At 41.1% G+C, this 17,208-nt stretch overlaps 1 protein-coding gene across 4 annotated transcripts in view; it reads right to left on the reverse strand.

Moving 5' to 3' along the window:
• Positions 1-17,208, reverse strand: part of crebbpb (CREB binding protein b) — a 161,594-nt gene that overhangs the window by 105,238 nt on the left and 39,148 nt on the right. For all 4 annotated transcript variants that reach the window (XM_048551908.2, XM_048551905.2, XM_048551906.2 and 1 more), the window contains exons 3-6: positions 14,597-14,773; positions 13,737-14,004; positions 5,813-5,926; positions 2,747-2,980 (exon numbers count right to left, since the gene is read on the reverse strand). In XM_048551908.2, coding sequence (XP_048407865.2) covers positions 2,747-2,980; positions 5,813-5,926; positions 13,737-14,004; positions 14,597-14,773 — 793 coding nt within the window. The remainder of the gene's footprint in view (positions 1-2,746; positions 2,981-5,812; positions 5,927-13,736; positions 14,005-14,596; positions 14,774-17,208) is intronic.

Consider the following 17,208-nt stretch of genomic DNA (forward strand, 5'->3'; position numbering starts at 1 on the left):
AGAGAGACCGCTGCACAGTCCTTGTGGAGACAAGAGTCCCACCCTCACATTGAGAATACCCTCCATCATGTTGTCTGGTACTATCGTCATGTTAAATCGGACAGATTTTGAACAGGTCTAGCAACTCAAGACTGGGCATACATGAGGCACTGTGAGCCATCAACAGCAGCAGAATCATACTCCAGCACAATGTGCAATCTCATGGCCCAGCATATCCTCACTCATCGTTACCATCAAGCCAGCGATCAACTCTGGTTCAATGGAGAATGCAAGAGGGCATGCCAGAAGCAGGATCAGGCACACCTGAAGATGAGCTGTCAACCTTGTGGAGCTACCAAACAGGACTATGCTCGTACCAAAGAGCATAAGCAGCAAGTGTTAGACAGAGATAAGTAATTCCACAACAAAGAGACTAAATCTAAGCTCTGCAGTCCTGTTACATCCAGTCTTGAATAGTCGTGGACAATTAAACGAATCATTAGGCAAGGACACTCCACAAATATCCAAATCCTTAATGATCGAAGAAACTAGCACATCAGTTCAAAAGATAAGGCTGAAGAATTCAGAAATCTTCAACCAGAAACGTCAAGTGAATGAGCCATCTCAGCCTCCTCCAGCAGTCTCCGACATTACAGACGCCAGTCTTCAGTCAATTCGATTCACCCCATCTGATGTCAACACAAAGTTGAAGACAGTGGATACTGCAAAGGTTATGGGGCCCTGACAACTTTCCAGCAATAATACTTAAAGGAGTATTTCAGAACTTGCTGCTCCTCCAGCCAAACTCTTCCAGGATACTTACAACACTGGCATACACCTGACGATGTGAAAAATTGCCAGGCATATACTGTACATAAGAAGTGGTACAAATCCAACTCGGTCAACTGCTGCCTCATCAGCCTACTCTCGATCATCAGTATAGTGATGGAAGGTGCATCAATAGTGCTATCAAGCAGCACCTGCTCAACAATGCCTGGTTTAGGTTCCATTAGGGCTACTCAGCTCCCTACCTTATTACTGCCTTGGCTCAAAACATGGACATTTGATGGTGTTACCATCACTGACTCCCTACCAGCAACATCCTGGGGGTGTTACCACTGACCAGACACTCAACTGGACTTGCCACATAAACACAGTGGCTACAACAGCAGGCGAATGTCTAGGAATACTGCAGCGATTAACTACATCCTGACTCCCCCCAAAGCCTGTCCACCATCTATAAAGCACAAATCAGGACTGTGATGGAAAGCTCCCTACGTGCCTGGGTGGGTGCAGTTCCGACACTCAAGACACTTGACACCATCCAGGACTAAACAGCCTGCTTGACTGGCACCACATTGACACAAATCCAATCCCTCCATCCCTGATACTCATCATACTGAAATTCATCAAAGATGCTTAGTCTGCACCTTCTAAACCCATGACCACTTGCAGCTAGGAAGACAAGGTCAGCAGACACATGGGAACACCACCACCATCAAGTTCCCCTCCAAGCTACTCGCCACCCTGACATGGAATATATTGCCATTCCTTCACTACTGCTCTGTCAAAATTCTGGAATTCCCTCCCTTTTAGCATTGTAGGTCAACTCACAGCAGGTGGATTGTCACAGTTCAAGAAGGCAGCTCACAAGCACCTTCAAAGGACAACTAGGGTTCCACAATAAATGCTGGCCTGCCAGCAAAACCCACAACCCGCAAATGAGTTTTTTTTTTGGGGGGGGGGGGGGGGGGGAGGTGGAGTGGAAATGGGAGTTAACCATTGATCGGAAACAGAACTGGTCAAGCCATATAAATAATGCAGCTACAAGAGCAAATTAGGAATTCTGGAATGAGTAACTCACTTCCTGACTCTCCCAAATTCTTCCTACAATTTATAAGGCACAACTGACAAGCATGATGGAATATTGCCCACCAGCCTGGATGGGTACAGGTGCAACAGCACTCAAGCTCAACCCCATCCCAGACACAGCATCTTGCTTGATTGGTAATCCATTCACTAATGGTTCAGCATGTGTACCTTCACAAAGATGTATTAAAGTAACTGGTCAAGCTTATTCAACAATGCCTACCAAGCACATGACTTCTATCACTTATCACCTAGAAGACAAAGCAATCGTCTTGACCAGCATCTAATTATTCAACAGCACCCAGTCGCAGGAACGTACATCATGTAAAAGGTGTAATCCAGAAATTCGTGAACACTCCTTCAACAGCACTTTCAAAATCTAGAACAAGTGCACTCTAGAAAAAGTATAACAAATGCACAGAAATACCAACAGCTGTAAATTCTCCCCCAAGTCTCACACATCCAGAAATATAAATCAGCTGTGCCTGGGTCAAATTTCTGAACTGCTTACTTAACAGTACTATACAAGTATCTTCCCACATGGACTTCAAATGATTGAAGGAGGTAGCCTACCATCACTTCTCAAAGGGATCTGGGGAATGACAATAATAGCAGGCCTTGCCAGCAATGTCCATATCCTATTAATGAATAAAAAGAGGGCACTGTGCCAGTTTTTGGTATATGTAAAACGAGGACAGAGAGCAATTTAAAAATGGAGAAACAAACCAGTTTCTCACTGTATATTACAAGATATCCCCATTAAAGTAAAATTGTCAGAAGATATGGCCAAAGTGTTGCAGACCCTAGTATAACAGAGGAAAAAAAATATGCTTTCACATACTCTCAAATTTGCCTTTTTGGTGAAGCTATGCAACTGACAATCCATCACCATTCTTACCCAATGGATTAGGCCTCATTGGCTGGTGGACTTGCGGCTGTGTTGGCTGTTGGCCTTGTACCTGAGGCTGTGGCTGCGCTTGTGGCTGATTACCATAGGGCAGTCCAAGTGCGGCATACGCTCTCTGCATTGAGCTGGGATCGATAGGGTTTGAATTGGTGGATGTACCTTGCGGACCACTTCCAACTGCACCCACTGCGTTTGGTAACCCACTTGACAGAGAACCTAATAAAGCTGCAAAATTAGATACAATATACTTGCATGAATATTACTGGTCAGTCAATACACAACACTCATTTAGTTAAAGTTAGTTTTCAAAAATATCTTGTATTTATATTTGACTGCAGTGCAATGAAGTACAAATATAAAACAAAACTGGATGCTAGAAATCTGAATGAAAAGCAGAAAGTGCTGGAGAAGGTCTGGCAACATTTCTAGGAAGAAAAAAAAGAGAGAGTTAATGTTAAGGGTTCAGAGATAATGGGAACTACAGATGCTGGAAAATCTAAGGTAACAACATGTGAAGCTGGATGAACGCAGCAGGCCAAGCAGCATCTCAGGAACACAAAAGCTGACATTTCGGGCCTTGACCCTTCATCAGAGAGGGGGATGGGGAGAGGGTCCTGAAATAAATAGGGAGAGAGGGGGAGGCGGACCGAAGATGGATAGAGGAGAAGATAGGTGGAGATCCACCTAGAAGGCAAAGCAATTGTCTTGACCAACATCTAACTATTCAACAGCACCCAGTCGCAGGAACGTACACCATGTAAAAGGTGTAATCCAGCAATCGGTGGATATCCACCTATCTTCTCCTCTATCCATCTTCGGTCCGTCTCCCCCTCTCTCCCTATTTATTTCAGGACCCTCTCCGCATCCCCCTCACTGATGAAGGGTCGAGACCCAAAACGTCAGCTTTTGCGCTCCTGAGATGCTGTGTGGCCTGCTGCGATCATCCAGCTTCACACTTTGTTAATGTTAAGGGTAAGTGGATTTGAAATATTAACTATGCTTTTCTCTCAACAGAAGCTGTTTGACGTCCTGAGTTTCTTTCACATTGTCTACTTTTGTTGTGATGTAATACAGATTAATAAAATTAAAATGAATGCTTTTTCAGAGTGAAGTAGTTTATGATTTGATAGAACAGTATATGCTCAAAACATTTTACATTAAAAATGTTAAAATGAAAAATTAGTGACAACACGTGGAGATTAAGGCGGGCACAGGCATGAAAAGCTCCCCCCTCCCCCAATGTATTATGATAAATGGGACATAATTTAAAAACAGCCACAAATTCAAATGAACTAATTCCTCTTGGCTATTCCACAGTAAAGTGTTTAGCTAATTTTAAAGCTGCTGGATTAAACTTTTGAACAGAGACAAGCAGTTTCAGGAAAAACAAATAATAAACCCTGCTTCTCCTTCCTAACAAGAAACTTGATGGAAAATCTTTCAACTGGCAGGTTAACAATGAGTTTCCAAGGTCATTTTTCCAGTTTTATAGTCAAAAAAGGGCATAACAGCAGAGTTAGATTATAATATCAAAATCTCAATGCAAATTACTTGGATACTTACAAACTTTGAGAAGTTAAAAGATGAATGCTGTACAAGTCACACACAATTTAAAATCAATCACAAAGACTCTATACACACTATTAGTGTCCAAATATTTCTACCCTTATTGTGCAGATCATGAAAGAAGAGGAACTGCACGTGAATTGCAAATGCGCATTCTTGTTATTTGTACAGATCACAAGATCTTAGTGCTCTAATTTAGGATTTACTTACTAACAAGGTAACTGTGGCAGGTCCAAATGTCAAAGCTTAATAAATTTGAATAAGTTGAACCAAAAAGTAAGCGACAGAAGTGTATAAATATCAGAATTGCCTGCACTAAACTGCCAAAGCTTCTGTTCTGTCCATAGGGCAGAGTCTGGACACCCCTCGGTCTCAGTAGATCAAGGAATGAAGTTATCCCTGACTTTGGTGGGTAGGGAGTTCTAGATTCAAGGAACACAGTCTCAATACACAGTGGTCCATTCAGGACTGAGATGAGGGTGATGAGTCTTTGGATATGTCTCTTGTCCCTTCGCAGAAGGCTGTTGCTGACTATGTACATGACAGAGATTGATAGATGTCTTGCATATTAAAAACAGGGATACAGGAATAGCAAAAGGAAATGGTGAAGAAGATCAGGCATGATCCAATCGGGTAGAAAGGCCTCCCACTTCTGCTCATATTTGTTATGTTTTTGTGTCTCTCCTTGTTTTGCTACATTGCAGAAGGAAGCAGAGTAGAAAAGAAAAATAAAAACAGGGAACATCTAGGCAATAGCGATCAGAATTAAACATGTTTTAAGATGGTAGGAAGGAGGGAAGTGACCACAAATAATGGATTAAAGGAAAGTTAACTTGAGAGGCTGAAAATCAGATTTGAAAAACAAACTGGCAAACAATGATACAGTACAGATTATGGGTAATATTTGAAATGGTGTTCCATAGAATACAGGAAAGATAAAAGGATTCAAAGTAAAAATTAGACACACTCTGCAGACGAATAAATTCAAAATGTATAAAGCCAAAAAATAAGGCGACAAATGAGAAAGTACAATCAAATTATCAAGTTTTAAATAAAAAAGTTTTTTTAGTGATATGCGTGCAAAATAAAGGAAGGCTGTGATAGGAAAGGATCAGTGAAAGATGGACAGGATAATATCACAGAGATTGCAGATTTATTAAATTTTTTTTACTGCTGCTTACTGGGGCGATTGAACATGCAGACAGGACATTAAAATTACAAAAGAAATGCATTTAAGTAAAATGACTGAACAAAAAAAAAACTGTATGCAAATTGAGCCAACATTATCACCACATTTAACATCATGGAAATAACATTCTAAGATAACAAGCTACACCTTAGACAGGCATACACATTACTCTGCCCATATCTTAATTTTGTAATTGCTGTTGAGTTATTTTTAAAATTTCCAAAACAAGAATAATTTGTAAAGCACATATGTTTTTCTAATAATTTATTTCATAACTATGAAACTGAATCAGTGGCACTTACTCTGTTGATTTCTCTTGTCACTGGCATTTTTCAGGGGTAGACATACAGGACAGTCATGTCGAGTGCAGTTTTTCCAGTGAGAGATGATCTGCCTTGATGATGCACAGTGAGCAACTGTTTTAAAAAAGACAAATTTCTAATATTAAACCTGTGGAATCAGGGTCAGATGAAACTGAATAGCGAGAACTAAACTTTTAAAATGTTCTCATTTTATGAAACAATGTTAAAAGGTTACTGTGGCCAAGTGGGTCAGCACAAGACAACACACAGCCATAGTAAATAATATCAGCAGACAATGTCATGCAGGCCCAACTTTCTTCCAATGAGGAGAAGTATTTGGTACAGGAAGGCAAAGCATTTTGCTTTTGAAAATGAAATGATGGGCTATAGGACCACTTTGCAGAAAACTTAATTTTTTCACTCTGCTCAGTATCCAGTCTCTGCTCCAACATTGCTCAGAGAAGCTGGCAGGTATGCAAGATGCTCTGCATTAGAGCATGCAAAGTGTAGAGGGGTGATAAGAGAGGAGAGTTATTCAGCAATACAAGCATACAGCCAGGAAGTTACTCAAGCCCTCCTCACCACTTGGAGCTTACTTGCACCAAGAAGCATGGAGGAGAAGGGGTAAAAAGGAGGAGAAAAAAAATATTTTCAGACAATACACAAACACATATCTTATAAGAAATATTAAAACCAATCTTTGCTTCTTCCTGTTGGCCAAGAATTTTTTTGGTGGTGTTCACACACTCAAATTTCGAATCAGCTGCTATGGACACAGTTACAATTACATTGGTTGCATGAATCCATTTGGAATAATACAGAACATGTTAGCAGAAAAGATTTGCCATTTGAACCATTTCTGCAGTTGCCAAACATGAGAGCTGGATTAGAACACCAACCATGAAGGGGTATCTGTGAATTCACCAATCCTGTATTGATTGCAAACATACATCAGATCTTGTTTTAGAATAAATATTGAGTTTAAGGATAGATTTAAATATTGTTGAGTGGTTCCTCTCCTATTAGTTTTAGTATTTTTAATGCTATCTGAGTAATACAGCTTTAAGTAATATAAAAAGCAAAATCACTAACTTGAATTTAAACATTTGTTGCCTGGAATCACTGAAGTGTTTTCATCATCAGGTTAAAGCATACTGAGGAAACTTTTATGCAAATAGGACAGATTTTACAGGCATAATTATCTAATAACTGCCTGTGTTAACAGCATGTGGTCATCTTTTTTTCACTACTACCAGCAGAGTCTTGTGCTTGTTTGTGTTGTTACAATTAAACCTAAGGCAGTGTGTGCATATACTTTCAGCAAATGGAACATTCACATTTTCACATATTTATAATGAAATAAAACCACTTAATGCATTGTAACCATAGGCTCAGAAGCATGTCGTTTAAACTATCAAATCTATCTCATTATTCAAGCTCTGCAATGGTTGATCTGCACATCAATTTCAAATCCCTGATGTCCTTAGATAATAAACATCGATAAATCTCAGTTTTAAATTTCAATGATCCAACATCTACACAGTCTGTTGAGAATATCATCTCAGGTTTGTTTTTCTTTTACTTGTGGGACGGGGTCATTACTGACTAGCCAACATTTATTGCCTGCCCCTAGTTGCCCTTGAGACAGTGCTAGTGAGCTGCCACCTTAATTGCTGTAGGTTGACCCACAAGGCCCTTGGGGAGTGAGTTCCATGATTCAGAAATACGTTGCTATGTCCAAGTCAGGATAATGAGTTGCTTGGAGGAGGGCCTGCGGGTTATGTACCCTTGTATCTGGTGCCCATGTCCTTTTAGATGAAAGTGGCCATGAGTTTAGAAAGTACTATCCAAGGATTTATGGTGAATTTCCGCAGTGCATCTTGTAGATAGTGTATGCTGCTGCTACTGAGTGTCCGTGATGGAGGGAATGGGTGCTGAAAGATGTGGTGCCAGTCAAGCAGGTTGCTTTGGCCTGCATGGTGTCAAGCTTCTTGAGTGCTGTTGGAGCTACACCCACCCAGGCAAGTGGGGAGTACTCCATCACAATCCCAACTCGCGCCTTGTAGATGGTGAACAGGCTTTCGGGAGTCAGGAGGTGACTTATTGGTGCAGTATTCCTTGCCTCTGACCTGGTCTTGTTATGTGCAAGTCCAGTTAAGTTTCAGGTCAATGGTAACTTTCAAGATGTTGCTAGTGCCAATTCAGTGATGGTCACACTATTGAATGTCAAGGGTGGTCATTAGACTCTCTCTTGTTGGAGATAAGCACTTCTTGGCAATTGGGTGGCATGAACGTTACTTGTCACTTGTCAGTCCAAGCCTGGATATTATACAGATCTTGCTGCAATTGAACATGTATTGCTTCAGCATCTCAGGTGTCATGAATGGTGGTGACTATTACGCAGTCGTCAATGAACATTCCCATGACGGAGAGAAGGTCATTGATGAAGCAGTCAAAGATGGTTGGGCCTAGGACCATACCCTGAGGAACTTTTGCAGAGATGCTCTGGAGCTAGATGGCTAACCTCATACCACAACCACCCTCCTCTGTGCCAGGTAATGACTCCATCCAGCAGAGGCGTTGCTCCCAAATACCCACTGATTCCAGTTTTAACAAGACTCCTTGAAGTCACACTCACTTGAATGCAGCCTTGATATCAAAGGCTATCACTTTCACCTCACCTCTGGAATTAAGCTCTTTTGTCCATGTTTGAAGCAAGGCTGTAATGAAGTCAGGAGCTGAGTGGCCCTGACAGACCCCAAACTGGGCATCACTTAGCAGGTGCTGCTTGATAGCACTACTGATGACACTTTGCATCAATCTACTGACGATCAGGAGGAGACTGATGAGGCAGTAGTAATTGGCCAGGTTGGAATTGCCCTGCTTTTTGTGTGCAACACATACCTGGCAAATGCCAGTGCTGTAATTGTACTGGAAGAGTTTGGCTGGGAGAGCAACAAGTTCTGGAGCACAAGTCTTCAGTACTATCAATGGAATGTTGTCAGGGCCCACAGCCTTTGTGCACACAGCACTTCCAACCATTTCTTGATATTATGTGGACTGAATCCAATCGGCTGAAGACTGGCACCTGTAATGGTGGGGACCACTGGAGGAGGCCATGATGGATCATCCACTTGGCAGTTCTGGTTGAAGACTGCTGTGAATGCTTCAGCCTTATCTCTGCATGTTTGTGCTGGGCGCTTCCATCTTGGAGGATGGGGATATTTATGGAATCTCCTCCTCTAGTGAGTTGTTTAATTGTCCACCATCATTCATGACTGGATGGGTCAGGACTACGGTTTAGATGTGATCTGTTGGCTGTGGGATCGCCTAGCTCTGTCTATCACTTGCTGCTTATGCTGTTTGGCACACAAGTCCTGTTTCTTTAGCTTCATCAGGTTGACAACTCATTTTCAGGTATGCCTGCTGCTGCTTCTGGCATGCTCTCCTGCAGTCTCCACTGAGCCAGAGTTGATCCCCTGGCTTATTGTTAATGGTTGAATGGAGGAGATGCCGGGCCAAAAGGTTGCAGATTGTGCTGGAGTACAAATCTTCATGGATGCCCAGTCTTGAATTGCTGCTTAAAATCTGTCCCATTTAGCACAGTGATAGTATGTGAAGGTGGGACTCTGTCTCCCCAAGGACTATGCAGTGATCACTCTTACCAATGCTGTCACGAACAGACCCGTCTGCAACCAGCAGAGGAGTAAGGATAAGGTCAAATATGTTTTTTCCCTTGTTGGATCCTCTACCATCTGCTGCAGACCCAGTCTAGCAGCTATGTCCTTTAAAATCCAACCAGCTCGATCAGTAGCGCTGCTGGCAATGCACTCTTGGTGGTTGACACTGAAATCCCGCACCCAGAGTACATTGTGTGCCCTTGCCAGCCTCAATGCTTGCTCCAAGTGTTGCTCAACATGGGGGGAAAGGAGTTTGGGGGGGGGGGGGGGGGGTAGTATGGATTCATCTGCCGAGCGAGGACGGTAAGTGGCAATCAGCAGGATGTTTCCTTGTTCGTGTTAAACCCAAAGCCATGACAGCTCATGGGATCTGGAGTCAATGTTGAAGACTCTCAGGGCAACACCCAACTGCATATGACTTGTTTCAGAGACAGCAGGAACTGCAGATGCTGGAGAATGGAGAATCTGAGATAATAAGGTGTAGGGCTGGATGAACATAGCAGGGCAAGCAGCATCAGAGGAGCGGGAAGGCTGATGTTTTGGGTGTAGACTTGGGCTGCCATCTCTGCTGGGTCTGTCCTGTCAGTGTGACATACATATCCAAGGACGGTGATGTCATTATCTGGGATATTGTCTGTACAGCCTCATTCCATGAGTATGACTATGTCAGAGTGTTGTTTGGAGAGTCTGTGAAACAGCTCTTCCAATTTTGGCACTAGACCTCAGAAGTTAGTAAGGGCTTTGCAAGGTCGACAGGGCTGTTTGTGCCAATGTCTTTTCCAGTGCTTAGGTTAATGCCAGATGGTCTGTCCGGACGGCCTCAACTCTTTGCTGAGACTTTGTAGTGACTACTACAACTGAGTGGCTTCCTAGGCCATTTCAGAAGACAATTGACAAGTCAACCACACTGCTGCGCTCATCACAGAGTAGGACAACGAATCTACCCCAATTTCGCTCTTGTATAATTCAGTGTTCATTTTAAGTCTCTCCGCTCTTCTCAGGATTCTCCTCCAAAGAATAAAAACACACTATACCTGCAAAATCAAGTATCAATTATTTTAAACATCTTGATTAGCTGTTTCCTAAACCATCCAACAGCTGAACTCAACAGTGAGATGGACATTTTACAGTCTGTGCTTGACGCTCTCTTGCAGTTTCCGGTCATGGGTGAGGTGGATGAAGAATCCTCATCCCTTGAATTCAAGGAGGCAGCAGACTAATAATAAAGGCACCTGGCTAGGATAGAATTGGAATTGAACTCTTCAAGCACTGAAGTCCCATTTATTGCCACTTGTTTATGGCCATCTCCTCCATTGCTGAAAGTAAGCTCTCTTGCATAGGGGATGCTTCATTCAAAGATCATTGCAAATTACAGAAAACAAAGGCAACAGAGGAGACTCAAACAACCACTCCTTAGTACAATGGGAAAGTCTTTGCTAAAGTCATACTTAGAAACTCCATCTATTTGCAATCTATGCGGTTTCTCTGCTGGCAGATGTACTGTGGGAATGAGCTTCTCCATATGCTGACAAGAACAGAATACATTTCTTTATCTTATTTTCTTAGATCTCTCAAAGGAATTTGATACCAATCAGAGATGGTATCGTTCTTCAAGATTACAGGGAAATTTGGGTCTTCATCAAAGCTTCTCAGTCTTAGGTATACAGAGCCCTAATCCACTGTTATATGAGCAAAAGACAATTTGTAAGTCGTCATCATCACATATTACTCAAACTTTTTGTTTACATATATACGAAGAAGTTCATGAATGTGAAATTTTCTTCCCTCCTGGCTGTTTAAGCATGGAATCCGTTACTACATGATGGGGTCTTTCAGAACTGACCCAGTACAAACATATTTAATTTTGCTGAAGTCATTCAGATCATACGATCAAATTATAATTCATGCACAAATATATTAATTAAGGCGCAGAACTGATTGTGAAGTGATCACCTTTACAATTGGCTTACTTTCCTTCAGTTCTTTAGTACAGCTACTAAGTGTTGAAAAATTGCTTTAGGTTTTTGGACTATTAACACTCAATCTCACTATGGTTGTCAAATCAAAATATTCTGAATAAATCACTTGAACACCCATTCAGGAAAAACATAGCTTCTATTTACATTGCATCTTTAACTTAATAAAATGCCCTAGGCACTTCAGAAGAACATTTAAAGCAAAATAGATTACGTAAACACGTGAGGAAATATTAGGTCAGATGGCCAATAGCTTGATCAAAATTTAAGTTTTAAGGAATGTTTTAAAGAAAGAATTTGAGGTGGACAGATAAAGGGAAGGTATTTCAGTATTTGGAGCCCACAACTCCAAAGCATTAGAAGCAGGAATGTACAGGAGGTCAGAACCAGAGAAGGAGAGACATTCAGAGGGGTGTGGAGATGGAAGGGATTACTAAAGGGAGCACAAGTTCATGCAGGAATTTTTACATTAAGGATGCAAAATTCAGAGCTAAGGACGTCTTTTGGCTCTGAGCCAACATAGATCAATGAGCGCACAGTGTTAGGGGAATGGGACTTGTTGGAAGCTAAGATGTGGACAGCAGAATTTTGGGTTATCTCAACTTCATGTAGCAGAATGAGGGAATTTCTGATTGCACATCGGTCCTAGTCTAATGGTGCTGTTTGTGCAGGGGTGTTGGACACACAGGGGCCTCCTTGTGGGCCAGTGCCTGGGCCTGGTCATCAACAGGTGCAGGCAGCAGGCTGGAAGTGGGGTCACAATACCCTGTCTGTACCTCTTTCATAGATTTGCCTGTGCTCAATGTCCACTGAGAGGCTGCATGAAGTGCTCACTGCCAAAGCAGAGGCCTTCAGAGACTGGTGGGTACAACATCATCATCATCCTGGACAGTGATATTTTCATAAGATTCCATTCCAGTACTGTCAGTTTCTGTTGACTAATTGCTTTTGCTACAGTGCCCCCACAGGGATAGTTTAACTTGATTAGTGTTTTGTTCAAAAGAGTAGAGTGGAAACAACCAGGTAAGCACTGCTACAGATAGTCTGTAGTAATAAAAGAGCACTTTACCAGCTGGCAGTGTGTGAAAAAGGTAAAGCTGAGCAATGTTACAGAGGTGGAAACAGGTGGTTTTAATGATGGCATAAATAAGGTCAGAAGTTAAACTTGAGAACAAAATGTTTTAGGATTAGACTTTGAACAGACAGGCTTATTCTCAGACTACTTTTAGGGAGAACTGTAGAGATTACAACTGGAGAATGGCATCTGGAGCAGGTTCCAACCTTTGGCATTCTCAATAATCAATGAGAAGAAATTTTTGCTCATCCAGTATCAGGATGTCAGATAAGCAGTTTGATAATGAGGTAAAGGTGAATGTTTGTCCACGTATGTATGAGAACGAACACTCTTTTTAGGATAATGTTGCTGAGGGGTTACATGAGAAATGGGAAGGAATCAATTGTAGATCCTTGATGGGCAGTCACAAGTTGTAATGGTCAGGGAGCAGGAATCGAACTGTTGCAAGTGCTCTTCTATTAAAAGAATAGGAGCAGATTAGAGCAATTCTACCAGTGGACAAAACCCGAGAAGCAGAAGAGGAGGGTGGTGTGGTCAGTGATATGAAAAAGAGTGCAGATCGATTAAGAACGATGAACAGGGCAAGTTACCTTGGTCAGTGTTACATAGGATATCACTTCTAACACTGATAAGATACCTGCTTTGGTACTATTCTCAGAAACCTCAGAAAACTCAGAATTTCAACAGCAATCAACAGCAATCAAAATGGTACCAAATAAGTAATCAAATACTGAAACTTGATTTTCATGCTCACAAATATGAAACTAAAATGAATTTCTGTTCAGCATATGTCACCTCAAATTAGCAATGTAGGAAGAAAGTTCACTATTGGAAACCAACCTGCATGGTTAGTCAGAAAGAGAGAATTGTCCTTCACAGCCACCTGCAGGGGTTCAAATAAAATTTAAAGTACTATACACATCTTTCAGACAAACACTAATCCACTAAGACAAAAAAAACTGGTTTTTGCAAAAGTGCTCTTCAGGATATAGGTTTGTCGCATCATCAACATCGTATTTCTGTGTAAAAAAAACTCAGAAAGCATTTAAAACCAAATGTCTATTACCACAGTCAAAAGAGATTTTGGTTAAAGGATATTTTGGTTAACTTCAAGGAGGACTGCATTTGAACCCCTGGCCACCTGGCTCATTAAAAGCATATAGGTGGTGCACAAACTAATCAAGTACACTTACCCTGGCAGGACTTGCCTGCCTGACAGTGAGTCATGTGATTCAGGACGTTTTTCATGGTTCGGCAGTGGGGCAGCGCACAAGGTCGCACCTCACCGTTTGCCTGTTCTCGTCGCTGACACTTGTGGGCATGAAGCAGTAGGACCAGCTGCTGCTGAATCAGTTTGCGCTTCTCTGGATCTGCAGTCGGTGCAGATCCCATTCCTTGCGTTGGTACCTGGGATGGTACTTGCACCATCCCAACCTGTTGAACCTGGGACTGCTGCTGTGACTTGAAAAGAAACAAACAAATGAAAGAGGGCTTAATATCCAGAGACAATTTCTAAACAAGAGGAGAAAACAGAAATAAAAGAGCTTCTAAACAAAATTGATCACAGCAAAAACAGAGCAGCACTGCTGCATTGGCAAGATGATGCCATCATAAAACTTCTCTCAAGGACTGAACATTTTTATTTCAGGCAAGTATATCATTATGACACTTTTTTCCCCCCCAAACAAGTCAAAATTGGCAATTAAAACTAATTAAAGTTATTTTCATCTAAGCAAGTTTATTTCAAGAAAGGGGGAAGAAAAAGAAATGCAATAAAAATACAACACCAACTTTAACTCCGATCCCTATGACTGTTTCCAATGTTGACAGCTAAGCTGGAAGGACATAGAAGTTACTATACAGCTGAAAGATGTTCCAAAACTTCTCTCCATCAACTGTGAATTACTAATCTTAAAGAGTCTAACATTTTCAACTTGCAATGAGTTATCAGTTTTTATATACTAGTTAAAACATCACTTAAATTCTAAAGACCTTTCTTTCCATAAAGACATTTCAATTTCCTCAACCAGCATATTTGGAACATACCACTTACCATGTTTGGCACATTTGTAACTTGAGTGCCTTTTAAATCAGTTGGAAAAGGAGGCAGGCTATTGGAAAGATTGGTTTTGTTTTGTAATTGAGGTCCAACCCCTGCAGTGCCTAATTGCTGCCCACTAGCTTGGCCATAGCCTTGTCCAAATAGGCTTGTATTACCCGAAATCCCCATCTGGAAAGAAAGAAAGGAAATCTAATTATTCCAGTCATACATACATGCCTGAAATAATAAAAAATTTTTTAAAAATCAAAAATGGGAATCATTTGAAAACAAAAACAGAATCCCAAAACTGATGACATGGCCTGCTTACTATGGATGAATTGTGACTATGTGAAAGAAATACCAGAAAATTTGCAAGCAATGTAATTTTTCTTCACAATTATTTTCTCCACTCAAAATGTTGTTCTATGAATAGTACAGATATATATACACATATCGCATAGTTCTATAGGCTGCTTTGGTACTTGTCAAAGTGCCTGTTTTGCAGACAATTATTATTTGAACACAGGTGACATCACAACCAAGCTCAAGCCCAAGTTTGTGTGCATCAAATGTTCATGATAGTGCTTTCTAAAAGGAAAGGTGACCGAATTTTCTTTGCCTCCTGAGCCCTGGTAAACCACGTGCCATATTGTAGAGGTAGTTGATCTTGATCAGAACAGCTGAAGAACCAAAAATCCTCTTACGTTTACAACCACCAAACACAACAAAAAAAACCAAGACCGCCAATGAATTGGAAGCTGTACATTATGGCTGTCTTTCAAGCTCCAAATGCTTTCTTCCTATGTGAAACATTAAATATTACATCTCAGCACAGACACAAAATCTGTTTGAGAGAGTATAAAGGAATGAGTCAAAAATTAATTTCAAAAGCTAAAAGCTATTCTCTAAAAACTATTAAAATAATTTCAACTTGTGAATCAGCAGAAATTAATTTTCTACCAAAAATACTACAAAAGAACATGCTATCACTGTTGATTTTGATCAGATCAGCTGGAAAACCAGCGTAGGGGGAATAATTAAGGCTCTCATTGCTTGATCTTTATCCTGTGATCTGTGCTGAACAAGCAAGAAAATAGCAGAGGATTGTGCTCAACTATAATATTGACAACAGTCTGACAGATTACCAACATTCATTGTCAAGAATGGGGTGGTAATGGTCTTGTGATATTATCGCTAGGCTAGTAATCCAGGAACCTATGTAAATTCTGGACACTGAAGCTCGAATCTTACCATGGTGGACGGTAGAATTTAAATTCAATAAAAATATGGAATTATAAACCAGATTGTCATGTCATTAAAACCCATCTGGTTCACAAATTTTCTTGAGGGTAAGAAACTGCTGGTCCCACAAGCCATTCAGTTATAATAACTCCTATAAAGTCGCAAAGAAAGCATGTGTACATCCAAGGGTGCATTTGCTTTTTTTTTGGGGGGGGGGGGGCTGGTGCTAGTGCCAAAACTAGGAAAGCTGTCTTACTGGTTAGTCAAACAACAGTCAGATATGATCATAGACACAAGAATCATAACTTGTAAACAATGTCACAGGCATCCCATTGGCAGGTCAACCCCCGACAGAGGTGGCAGCAGACTGGCATACATCTGAGAAGACGCTGTCCTAGGAGTCTTCAACACTGACCCAGTGCCATAAAACTTCATAAGGTTCAGAATCAATCATGAACAAGGACAAGGACATTTCCTTCTAATTACCATGTATACACCTGCCTTTTCCCTTCTTACCCGTATGTAAGTGTACTAGAACACGCATCCTTGAAAGAATCAGCAGAGGTAGATTATTTGCTTGCCTTCATTAGCTGGGAAGTAGAATTTAGGAGCAAGGGAGTCTAGTTACAACTTTATAAACAATTGGATAGGCCATGGATTGAATGCTATTGGCAGTCCTGGTCACCAAACTATCAGAAGGACGAGAGTTTTGAAGAAGGATCACCGGACCTGAAACATTACCTCTGTTTTCTCCTTCACAGATGCTGCCAGACCTGCTGAGTTTTTCCAGCAACTTTGTTTTTTATTCCTGATTTACAGCATCCGCAGTTCTTTTGTTTTTTTTAAATCAGAAGGACGAGACTACACTGGACATGGTGCAGAGGTGATTCACAAGGATGCTGCTTGGGATAGAAATGCTCAGCTGTGAGGAAAGATTGCGCATTTGGGTAGTGTATTTGAGGACTGGAAGGCAAGATGTTAGAATATTCGATGAATGTAAAATGATGGTGGGGGGAGGGGGTGAGCGTGCATGATCCCTTTAAAAGATGGCCTTTTTTATTCCCCCTAGGTTTGAAGATTTAAGAAGAGTAGGTGCAGACAGCTCCTGAAATTGAAACACTGTATCAAAGGCTATGTAGTTAACAAGCCAGGCAATGGTTTGTTTTGTTGTTACAGAAACCAGTTTCAAGATCAGACAATTAATTTAAACCAGGCACTTAGAAACTATAAACTAATTAAATTTAAATCTGATAGGATTGTTCCTAGGTTGTCAAAACTATGGTTAGAATTTAATAGGTCACCAAGGGTACAAAAGAGGGCACTTGTAAACTGGTGAGAACAACTGCCATCTCTTAAAACTGAAAAACCAGCAGCTCTAAAGA

Source organism: Stegostoma tigrinum, chromosome 23 (assembly GCF_030684315.1).
Source record: "Stegostoma tigrinum isolate sSteTig4 chromosome 23, sSteTig4.hap1, whole genome shotgun sequence".
In the NCBI taxonomy this organism is placed as follows: domain Eukaryota; kingdom Metazoa; phylum Chordata; class Chondrichthyes; order Orectolobiformes; family Stegostomatidae; genus Stegostoma; species Stegostoma tigrinum.